Raw genomic sequence first — 11,962 nt, 5'->3', positions numbered from 1 at the left:
TTTCAACACAGGAATGAAACTCCAAAGAAACATAGACTCAGCTACAGACAAAAAAAAAGTTCCATATTCTTTACCCTCTAAGTTATATACATATCAATCTCAATCATCTACACAGATACATTTTTACAAGTACACATACAGGTAAATGCAGAGTAAGATCTAGAAGGATTCACAGCATGCTGATAAAAGCAGTTACCCTGAGAGAGGGTAATGAATGAAGAGTGCTTCCGGTTTCAAGTTGAAAGTCATCCAGTTTTTATATGAAAATCCATATACCTATTTTCTCTGTATGTTTTAGAAAACTTATGAATATTAAGCACCTACTAGCTACTGGCATAGGGAAATAGGGGAGCTTGTTCAAGGGAAACAAACTCAGTAGGGAGAATCTTTTAGCTGTACACATTTCCTCATGGACTGAAGGGTTCATAATCCTGGGTGAACGTTGTGGACCTTTGCATGCTGCTTTAGGTGATCAGATCTTGCAAAATTCTTGTTGCATATTGAACACAGGTAGGGCCGTTCCCCTGTGTGCCTTTTCTTGTGTCTGTTGAGCTCATCTGAGCGGGTGAATTTCCACATACATCCCTCTACATCGCATATGTAGGGCTTCTCCCCTGGGCCAGACAGAGAGAGAGAGACCCGTCATACATCAGGGTGAGGTAGGGCAGGGACATTGAAAGTGAACAAGAAAAAGTTTTTGAGCAAGTTGGAGTGGGAGAGGGAGAGCCAAAGGAGACGGAGGTGGGGGAGGTGAGTGAAGGAGGGGAATGAGGGCCACAAAAGCTGGAAAGACAAGAGGAAAACTGTGAAGAAGGGAACAAAAGGAAAGGAAGAAGAAAAAAAAAAACAGGAGGAGAGACAGTTATTGGCAGGCAAGTTAGTGGGGGGAATAAGGAGGATGAGGGAAGTGGGGCCTGGGGGCGCTGTCACTATGAAGTGACGATCCCAGTAGAAATAGCGTCAAGAACATCTACCTGCAAGAGGCCAAAGAAATCCCTTCACTTCTTCCCATCAAACCAGCAGTCAACATCACTAAAGGCTATAGCCAGCCTGGCTCTGGTCCAAGACTAGAGCCTGTCCCTAGGACTGCTTTATCCCTGCTTCTGAAGGTGCCAACCTTTTCTATTATAGAATCTTCTTGAATTCTTGGCTTAAAGGAAGTGGCAGCAATCTCAAATGCTCCCAGGGCTTTGTAAAGGCACAAATCTGTAGCCACTTGCCCCTCACCCCGTTCCCAGGCCCTCACTCACCGGTGTGCTTGCGCATATGGGTTCGGAGGTGGCAAGCCTTTTTATAAGACTTCTTGCAGTTCTCGTAAGTGCAGATGTAGGGCCTCGAAACCTCAGGATTCTTCCAGAACTGGCAGCTCTGTGTCTTCTGCTTTTCTGGAACTTGTCCTTGAATCAAATGGGAACTTGAAAAGCATGGGAATCCTGGGTGTGGCAATGATGAGAACTGATGGGATATATATCCCCCATAAAGGCTGTGGTCATTAGTGAGCATTGTCATATTGCCCACCTGAAGAGTCAGCATCTGGTCCCCATAGTGGGTCGGGTTGCCACTATATGTTGCCATCTGGCCTCCACAGAGAGCCTGGTTATCAATGGAGGTCATATTCTGCCCCCCATAGAGGGTCTGATTACCAGTGGAGGTCGTCACCTGCTCCCCACAGAGGGTCTGGTTACTAGTGGAGGTCATCATCTGCTCCCCACAGAGGGTCTGGTTACTAGTGGAGGTCGTCATCTGCTCCCCACAGAGGGTCTGGTTACCAGTGGAGGTCGTCACCTGCTCCCCATAGAGGGTCTGGTTACCAGTGGAGGTCATCATCTGCTCCCCACAGAGGGTCTGGTTACTAGTGGAGGTCGTCATCTGCTCCCCACAGAGGGTCTGGTTACTAGTGGAGGTCATCATCTGTCCCCCGTAAAGGGCCTGGTTACCAGTGGAGGTCGTCATCTGCTCTCCACAGAGGGTCTGGTTACCAGTGGAGGTCGTCATCTGCTCCCCGTAGAGGGTCTGGTTACTAGTGGAGGTCGTCATCTGCTCCCCGTAGAGGGTCTGGTTACCAGTGGAGGTCGTCATCTGCTCCCCATAGAGGGTCTGGTTACTAGTGGAGGTCATCATCTGCTCCCCGTAGAGGGTCTGGTTACCAGTGGAAGTCATCATCTGCTCCCCGTAGAGGGTCTGGTTACCAGTGGATGTCGTCATCTGCTCCCCGTAGAGGGTCTGGTTACTAGTGGAGGTTGTCGCCTGCTCCCCGTAGAGGGTCTGGTTACTAGTGGAGGTCATCATCTGCTCCCCGTAGAGGGTCTGGTTACTAGTGGAGGTCATCATCTGCTCCCCGTAGAGGGTCTGGTTACCAGTGGAGGTCGTCATCTGCTCCCCGTAGAGGGTCTGGTTACTAGTGGAGGTCGTCATCTGCTCCCCGTAGAGGGTCTGGTTACCAGTGGAGGTTGTCGCCTGCTCCCCATAGAGAGTCTGGTTATCAGTGGAAGTCATCATTTTCCCTCCATAGAGGTCTAGACTGGTTGTCATCTGGCCCCCAGAGAGAGCCTCATCGCCACTGGAAGTCACTGTATGACTATCAGTGAGGGTCTGGTCACTACTGAAGGTCACCTGGTCCCCACAGAGAGTCTGGTTATCACTGAGGGTCTTCATCTGATCTCCATGCAGGGCTGGTATCTGACTCTCATTGAGGGTCTGGTCACTACTTGGAGTGTTCAGCTGGTTACTTTCACTGGAGATTGTCATGTTGCTTGCAGTGATGGCTGTCTTCTGGCAATCAGTGGGTGATGACTTTGGGGTATCTGTAACATCTGTCATCTGGGAGCCTGCTGTGTGTTTTATCTGATCAAAGGAAGTCACTTTCTGGCCCATGGAATAAGTCTCATTTAGGTCTTCAAGTGCCATATCAAGGGCTTTAAGAGGGTGCATTGTTAAGTCCTGGGTGAGAACTGTCCCAGGGATGTTAGTGTATGCGGAAGTCATCATTGTGGGCCCCAAGGGAGGCATCGTCTTGCTCCTGGTTGACTCATGTTGGCTCTCCTCAGCATGGGCAGTCAGAGGCATACAGTTCTGTGGTTCTGGTGCATCTGGGGTTTCTGCCTGTTTTGTATGTCGCTCAGAGAGATGCTGGAAAAAATTCTCAATTTCCTCAATTGCCTGGAGGAGACTGGAATCCATCTCTTTGCTGTTGCCTGATAACTAACTGAATCTTTAGTTATGGGATCCTGCAAAAAAGTTAATAGGTCAGGGGTTCATCCCAGCTCAAATTCTCCTTCTCCATCCCTGTTGAGCCCACCATTATCTCTTGCCTAGAAGCCTGTAGTTGCCTCTCAACTGACTCTGGAGTTAACTTCATCCAGTGTACCCTCCACACACAGAGTAACATTTCAAAAGCGAAAACATTTCTCAAATGCAAACTTTTACTAAGCCACTCCTATCTACCGATGGAGGCAAGAATCTAGATGGATGCTGTGAATGTCCCATTATCCTCTGAAGAGATCTGACCCCAGAGACTTTTCCAAAGTCTCCTCTCCAGACATCTTACCGGAGATTCAGCTGATTAAACTTTCAAATAAATTATCTCATTTCATTTCCACCATGACCCCAGAAAATAAGGGTCACAATTAATCTCATTTTAAAGAAAATAGAGGTCCAGGGAGGTGAATTAGCTTGGCCCAGGTGGAAGACTCTTAACTTGTACTGGACCTATCTGGCTTTGGGTCCTTACAGTCCCCTAGATAAATGGGGACATTTCTCCCAGAGATCTCCCTGGGGGCACCCACTGATTCTGGCCTCCTGAGAACCATCCTGGAAACCACCAGCTTCTAGGAACCATTCTACTATGGACTGAATGTGTTTCTCCAAATTTTGTATGTTAAAACTGAATTTCCAATGTGATTGGAAGGTAGGGCCTTTGGGAGATGATTAGGTCATGGAGACAGAGCCTTCAAGAATGAGATGAGTGTTCTTCTAAGGGGCTGAGTTCTTTACTTCTACCAAGTGAGGACCCAGCTAAAAGGTGCCATCTATAAATCAGAAAGCATGCCCTTACCAGACACCAAATCTACCAGCTCCTGGACAGAACAGACTAAGACACATTCCAAGGAGCAGTTTCTTTGGAGACAGAGGCGTAATTGTGCATATATTTCTGTTCAAAGTGGCCATCCATATGCTTCTAGGCTTCCTATGTCTCTGGTATGATGTGTATGTATGTATGTATGTATTTATTGTTTTCTCTGCCCCATATGATCTGCAAGAAAAGTGTCAAATTTATAATGAGCTCCCCAAAGCCATTATCTGGGTAGCCTCACATCTTTTTCATTCCCTGTGCTTCTTCCCTGCTTTTGTCCTACTCTGGCCAGATCAGTCCACTCAGTTTTGCCATGTTCCTATCCAATCCATTGCTCAGTCTGCCCTACCTAGCCAAGTTATCTTATCTAATACGTTCTCCTTTCCTATCTCTGCCATCAAAGCCTGGTCCCTCCTGCCTTGTCCTGACTCTCAGAATAGAGAAATACCATAATTCTCCCAGGCTGTATTCAAAATGTGTGACAGGACTGCCATTAAATATGGGGGACTGAGGAGACCCTGAAGTCCTTCCCTTCTATACCAAATCATAGAAATGATAGATGGCTTTAAATATGTACATATATACAATGTATATATATTATATCAATATTTATATTTATTTATATATATGTTTTTTATATTTTTTATTTTATTTATTATTTATTTTATTTTATTATTTTATATATATATTTATAATATTTATATATAATACATATAAATTATAATATATAAAAATATTATATATAATATATAACATATAAATATAATATATAATATACAATGTTTAATATTATAATATATAAATATATATTATATACACTTAAAGAAAAAATTTTCTGTATTATATATACTGTAAAAATTTAAAAACTGCAAAGAATATATATATAATATATATCTATTTATGGTTGGAAATAAGTGGATTTTCCCAAGAACTAGGAGGTACCCTTAAAAGAAGGGAGATAATTAAAGCCATAGTGGAAGCAGAAGCCACTTTCACTTGGAGGTCTAGGCTGATGCCACTTCCTATGGTGACACCCTACCAAGAGGAGCTCTCAAAACCTAGGAATTATTTTTATTTTTATTTTCAGAGTTGGATTCTCTCCAAGTTGCCCCAGCTGGATTTGAACTACTAGGCTCAAGCGATCTTCCTGTCTCAGACTCCCTAGTATGTGGGACTAGAGGTGCTTGCCACCACATCCACCTCTAAATCCATAATAGAAATCCATAATAGAAATCCATAATAGAAGTAAAACTGGAAGGCTAGGCATGGTGGCTCACACCTGTAATCCCACCACTTTGGGAGGCCAAGGCGGGTGGATCATGAGGCCAGGAGTTCAAGACCAGCCTGGCCAAGATGGTGAAACCCTGAACCTACTAAAAATACAAAAATTAGCTGGTGGTGGGCACCTGTAATCTCAGCTACTTGGGAGGCTGAGGCAGGAGAATCGCTTGAATCTGGGAGGTGGACTCCACCCTGGGTGACAGAGTGAGACTCCATCTCAAAAAAAAAAAAAAAGAAGAAGAAGAGGAAGAAGTAAAGCTGGAAAATTCACAAATTTGTGGAAATGAAAGAACATACTCTTAAACAAACAATGGATCAAAAAGAAATCACAAGGGAAGTTATAAAATGCTTAGAGATGAATGAAAATAAAAACACAATAGACCAAAATTTATGGGATGTAGCAAAAGCAATGCTAGAACAGAAATTTACAGCTATAAACACTTACATTTCAAAAAACAAGAAATAGCTCAAATCAGTAACCTAACTTTACAATTTAGGGAACTAGAAAAAGAACTAAAAGTTTGCAGAAGGAAGAAAATAATAAAGAATAGAACAGGCCAGGCACAGTGGGTTAGGCCTGTCATCCCAGCACGTTGGAAGGCTGAGGTGGGAGGATCCCTTTGCCCAGGAATTCTAGACTAACCTGGGCAACACAGTGAGATCCTGCCTCTACAATTTTTTTTTTAATTAGTTGAGTGTGGTGGCACATACCTGTAGTCCCAGCTGCTTGGGAGGATGAGGCAGGAGGATCACTTGAGCCCAGGAGATGGAGGCTACAGTGAGCTGTTATCGTGCCACTGCACTCCAGCCTGGGTGACAAAGCAAAACCCCATCTGTAAAAAAACAAAACAAAAAAGAACACAGCAGAGATAAATGAAATGGAAATTTTTTTTAATTTTTAAAAATAGAGAAAAATTAATGAAACAAAAAATCAATCTTTGAAAAGATCAGCAAAATTGACAAACCTTTAAGCTAGGTGGACTAAGAAAAAGAGACTCAAATTACTAAAATCAGAAAGAAAAGTGGGGACATTACTACTGCTTCTACAGCAATAGAAAGGATTTTAAGACAGTACTATGAACAGTTTGTACACCAACAAATTGGATAACCTAGGTAAAATGAAGAAATTCATAGAAACACAAAACCAGGCCAGGCACGGTGGCTCAAGCCTGTAATCCCAGCACTTTGGGAGGCCGAGACAGGTGGATCACGAGGTCAGGAGATCGAGACTATCCTGGCTAACACGGTGAAACCCCGTCTCTACTAAAAAATACAAAAAACTAGCTGGGCGAGGTGGCGGGCGCCTGTAGTCCCAGCTACTCGGGAGGCTGAGGCAGGAGAATGGCGTGAACCCGGGAGGCGGAGCTTGCAGTGAGCTGAGATCCGGCCACTGCACTCCAGCCTGGGTGACAGAGCGAGACTCCGTCTCAAAAAAAAAAAAAAAAAAAAAAAAGAAACACAAAACCTACCAAGACTGAACCATCATGAAGAAAGAAAATCTGAACAGGCCTATAACTAACGAGATTGAATCAGTAATCATTATCTCCTAATGAAAAAAAAGCTGTGGACCTGATAGTTTCACTGGTCAATTCTACCAAATTTCAAAGAACTAATATCAATCCTTCAAACTTTGACAAAATATTGAAGAGGAGAGAATACTTCCTAACTTACTCTATGAGCCGAGCAAATACCCAGTGTCAAAGCCAGAAATGATGCTGCAAGAAAAGAAAACTACAAACTCATATCTCTTAAGAACATTGATGCAAAAATCCCAAGAAAATACTAGTAATCCCAATTCAGCAGCATATTACAAGGATTAAACAACAAGACCAAGTGGGATTTATTCCCAGAATGCAAGGATGGTTCAACATATGAAAATCTATTTTCAATATATTTATTGAAAAAATATAGCTATAAGTATATATGCAGTTCAAACCTATGTTGTTCAAGGGCCAAATGTATACACAAACAACTGAATATACAACTGAATATCCAGCCTTAAAATGGAAGGATATTCTGACACATGCTACAACATGGATGAACTCTGAGGATATTATGCTAAGTGAAATAATCCAGCCACAAAAAAGTGACTCGCATAAAAAAAATCATGTGATTCCACTTATATGAAGTATCTAAGAGTAATCAAACTGAGAGGCAGACAGATGGTTGGGGGGGAAGCGGGGAGGGGGAGTGAAGAGTTAACTGTAACTGGTACAGAGTTTCACTTTTATAAGATGAAAGAGTTCTGGAGATGGATGGTGGTGATGATTGCACAATATTATGACTGTATCTAAATACTGCCACTGATCTGTAAACTTAAAAATGATTAAGATGGTAATTTTATGTTATATACATTTGAAGATCATACAAATAACTGAGAAAAATTTAAAAAAAAATCCCAAACAGGAAATCTTTGAAATTATATCCTCTGAGATTAAAATCAATCTCTAGCTATCACAGCACCTCTAGCTCTAGGTACTCAGAGGCTGTGGGGTGAGGTTCCCTTGAGCCCAGCAGTTTGAAGCCAGCTTGGGCAATATAGCAAGACCCCCTCCTCTCTAAAAAGTAAATACATAAAATTAAACTTTAAAAATCAACCTCTAATAGCATCTTACTCTTACACTTAGTTTCCCACCATTCCTGCCCATGTAAAAGCTTAACTCCTGTCTACCCCATCTCCCCACTAGAGCTCCTCTGAGCAGAACTCTATTTCATGCTGAGCAAGGCCTGATGGATCCCACTGGGAACCTTAGAAAACAGGAACTCAGTGAAGGACTCATTCCCACTCCACCTGCTCTAGGTCTGCTTCTGGTCCCTAAAGTTTCTGGCCCTTGGAAAAACAGATGGATTTCATCCCCAGTTAAAGGAATTATTAAAACGATAGTTCTGGCTGGGAGCGATAGCTCAGGTCTGTAATCCCAGCACTTTGGGAGGCCAAGGCAGGCAGATCACCTGAGGTCAGGAGTTTGAGACCAGCCTGGCCAAAACAGTGAAACTCTGTCTCTACTAAAAATACAAAAAAAAAAAAAGAAAGAAAGAAAAAAAATTAGTCGGGCATGGTGGTGCACATCTGTAGTCCCAGCTACTGGGGAGGCTGAGGCATGAGAATTGCTTGAACCTGGGAGGCAGAGGTTGCAGTGTGCGGAGATCGTGCACTCCAGCCTGGGCGACACAGCAAGACTGTCAAAAAAACAAAAAACAAAAAACAAATAACAAAAAAAACAAACCCATACCAAACCAAAACAAACAATAAACCCTGATAGTTCCATCCACGGGCTATGCCTCCTTCTCTTGATCTCTAATAATTCAACCGAACCCACCCAGGCCCCTCTGACTCATGGGCCTAGCATTCCTTGTATACTTCCATGAGCCTTCGACCAGACCACGATCTCGTCCTGGGCTCCTGCCAACATGATAGCAAGACTTCGGGTGCCGTGGAGAGACCCCCAGGAATTACAACCACAGCTGCCTCTGCAGACCCCACGTCTGATGAAAGGCATGCCCTGCACAGGGCAGGCTCGTGGAAGTAAAAATGATCCTCAATAAATGAACCGTTTCAGACACCTCTCTGTCCTTCCCTATTAATGGGTTCCCTTGCTAGCATTCTGGACGCCTACATCTTTGAATTTCTGACCTACCGCTCCATGACACCAACCTTTGCCCTTTCGTTTGGAGGCAGACTCACCAGAAATTGATCCGTATTGCAGGCCGGGCACTTTGCTACTTGCAGACAGAAAGGAACACACTCTGAAACTGCTGGGCGCCTTCTGGGGCCTGGGCTTTTATAGAGCCTGGCCGGATGCACCCAGGTCACTGCTTTGCGTCTTTGGTCGGCCACACCCCTCGGGGCGGAGCCCAGGGCACCAGCGACCTACCGCCTGTAAAAGCAGACTGATTGAGCTACCTACCAGAGGCCTCCGGACATTAATGCAATCACTGCCCCTGTTCTCATTGTGCCCGCAAGCAATTGGCATTAATTAGCGAATTTTACCCTCACCAGTATTAGGAGGTGGATTTTATCATTGTTATCATGTAAAGCAAAAACTGAGACTCAGAAATATTAAATATTTGCAGGAGGTCGCAGAATCAAACACAGATAGTAGATTTGAACTCAAACGGTTTTGCTCCTACGATCTGAGTCCTTAAACACACTAGAGGCGTCAGATTCAATAAGCTGTTCACTTATGCAGACTCCACCTCTTTGGCAGCTGTAAACTTAATCAAATTATTTCTACTATGAAATCCTGATAATTCCATCAGTTTACCCTGAAAAAGATTATGACTTTTTTTTTTTTTTGGCTGTGATTTTGACTTATTTACTTATTTATTTATTATTTATTTATTTAATCTTGCATAATTATCTTGATAATTCCATCAGATTACCCTAGAAATTATCATAGTACCCTTTTTTTCTTTCTTTCTTTTCTTTTTCTTTCTTTCTTTCTTTTTTTCTTTCTCTCTTTCTCCTTCTTCTTTCTTTGTTTTTTTCTTTCTCTCTCTCTTTTTGGCTGTAGTTTTTACTTACTTATTTTTAATTTTATCTTGCCATTTATTTAGTTTTGAGACAGGGTTTTACTGTGTTGCCCAAGCTGGAGTGCAGTGGTGCAATCATGGCTCACTGTGGATAATTTTTAAATTCTTTGTAGAGATGGAGTCTCATCATGTTGCCCAGGATGCTCTCAAACTCCTGGACTCAAGCAGTCCTCTCACCTCAGCCTCCTAAAGTGCAAAGATTACAGGCATGAGCCACCATGCCCAGCCTTCATTTTGAATGTAAAAAAACAGATAATTTTATTTTACATACAGAGCATGTTCATCCACTCATCGTTGATAAAGTTTTAGAAATATTTGCTATACAAATTTAGTATTTGGGAATTAATTTTTGTTTCGTTCTGTTTTGTTTTGTTTTTTTTGAGATAGAGTCTCGCTCTGTTGCCCAGGCTGGAGTGCAGTGGTACGATCTCGGCTGACTGCAACCTCAGCTTCCTAGGCTTAAGTGATTCTCCTGCCTCAGCCTCCCAAGTAGCTGGGATCACAGGTTATGCTGCCACGCCCGGCTAACTTTTTATATTTTAGTAGAGACGGGGTTTCACTGTGTTGCCCAAGCTGGTCTCGACCTGAGCTCAGGCAATCCACCCACCTCGGCCTCCCAAAGTGCTGGAATTATATGTGTGAGCCACTGCACCCAGCCAGGAATGAATATTACAGCGTGATTTCCACAGACACAGAGTTCCCATACTCACCCTCATTCCTACTAATTCTGAGAAATTCTAAAAACACGGAAAAGTATAAAAGATAAGACTAGAGATCCACATACTACAATCCAGAATTATCAGTATCTTCATCTATTTACTTGTAGTCTTTTTTTTTTTCTTTTTTTTTTGACACGGAGTCTCGCTCTGTCGCCAAGGCTGGAGTGCAGTGGCGCGATCTCGGCTCACTACTTGCAGTCTTTTTAAAGAGAAGAAGATATTTAGACACAAAGCTGAAGTCTCACACTCACTCTTCCCTTCTTCACTCTTCACAGGCGACCACTAGCAAGTGTTGGGCTATATTCTTCCAAACCATTTCAGAAACATTTACGTACATACATGTATAGTATGTGTATAGTACTGAATTTTGTGAGGGAACTTTTAATTCAAATTTACAAAAAGTGGCTGGACATGTAACCCTACCCTTTGAGAGCCTGAGGTGGGAGAATTGCTTCAGTCCAGGAGTTCCAGACTAGCCTGAGTAATGTAGCAAGACCCTGTCTCTATTTAAAAATAAATTAAAAATTAGGTCGGGAGCAGTGGCTCACGCCTGTAATCCCAGCCCTTTTGGAGGCTGAGGCGGGCGAATCACTTGAGGTCAGGAGTTGGAGACCAGCCTGGCCAACATGATGAAATACTATCTGTACCAAAAAATACACAAAAACTTAGCCGGGAGTGGTGGCATGCACCTGTAGTCCCAGCTACTCAGGAGGCTGAGGTGGGAGAATTGCTTGAACCTGGGAGGTGGAGGTTGCAGTGAGCCGAGATCACGCCACAGCACGCCAGCCTGGGCGACAAAGCGAGATCCTGTCTCAAAAATAATTAAACAAATAAATAAATAACACAAAATAGCAAACACATTTACAGAAAATCATTGTACTATAGCATCATTCTGCAACTTGATATTCCCCCCTCTCAACATGATTCTGAGATCTTCCTGTTAATACATGAGGATCTCAGGTGTTGCACTTACAGATATATATTATTCTATCATAAGAATTTCTCCTTTTCAATGTTTCTAGTTTTTGACTACTACAAATCAAACCGTAGTAAATATCGTAGTACATATTTCCTGAGCACAAACATTCAAAAGTAGAATTGCTAAGTATTTCTGAAGTTGTTACAAGGAATGTTTCCCTACTCCCAAAGTCATACAATTTTAGTACATAGCTTTTTCTCTTTTTTTTTTGAGACGGAGTCTTGCTCTGTTGCCCAGGCTGGAGTGCAGTGGCATGATTTCGACTCACTGCAAGCTCCGCCTCCCAGGTTCACACCATTCTCCTGCCTCAGCCTCCCGACTAGCTGGGACTACAGGCGCCCGCCACCACGCCTGGCTAATTTTTCTGCATTTTTAGTA

The 11,962-nt window shown here is 43.0% G+C and overlaps 1 protein-coding gene across 1 annotated transcript; it reads right to left on the bottom strand.

Moving 5' to 3' along the window:
• Positions 1 to 407: 407 nt before the first annotated feature.
• LOC112428978 (KLF transcription factor 18) lies at positions 408 to 3,302 on the bottom strand. The gene is made up of 2 exons (XM_071072106.1): positions 1,251 to 3,302; positions 408 to 614 (listed from the first exon to the last, which is right to left on the bottom strand). Exons 1-2 carry the CDS (start codon positions 3,178 to 3,180, stop codon positions 424 to 426), a joined length of 2,121 nt encoding a protein of 706 aa, XP_070928207.1. The 5' UTR covers positions 3,181 to 3,302; the 3' UTR covers positions 408 to 423.
• Between the last annotated feature and the right edge of the window lie 8,660 nt (positions 3,303 to 11,962).

The sequence above is a fragment of the Macaca nemestrina genome, chromosome 1, assembly GCF_043159975.1.
Source record: "Macaca nemestrina isolate mMacNem1 chromosome 1, mMacNem.hap1, whole genome shotgun sequence".
Classification (NCBI taxonomy): domain Eukaryota; kingdom Metazoa; phylum Chordata; class Mammalia; order Primates; family Cercopithecidae; genus Macaca; species Macaca nemestrina.
Note: the sequence above shows the minus strand (reverse complement) of the source record. Positions and strands in the feature narration are given on the sequence as shown.

Excerpts from the sequence above, each read along its gene's own strand:
- LOC112428978 (XM_071072106.1), bottom strand. The coding sequence starts at position 3,180 with ATGGATTCCAGTCTCCTCCAGGCAATTGAGGAAATTGAGAATTTTTTC. Across the intron at positions 615-1,250 it reads CCATATGCGCAAGCACACCG|GGGAGAAGCCCTACATATGC; the intron begins GTGAGTGAGGGC and ends TGTCTGGCCCAG.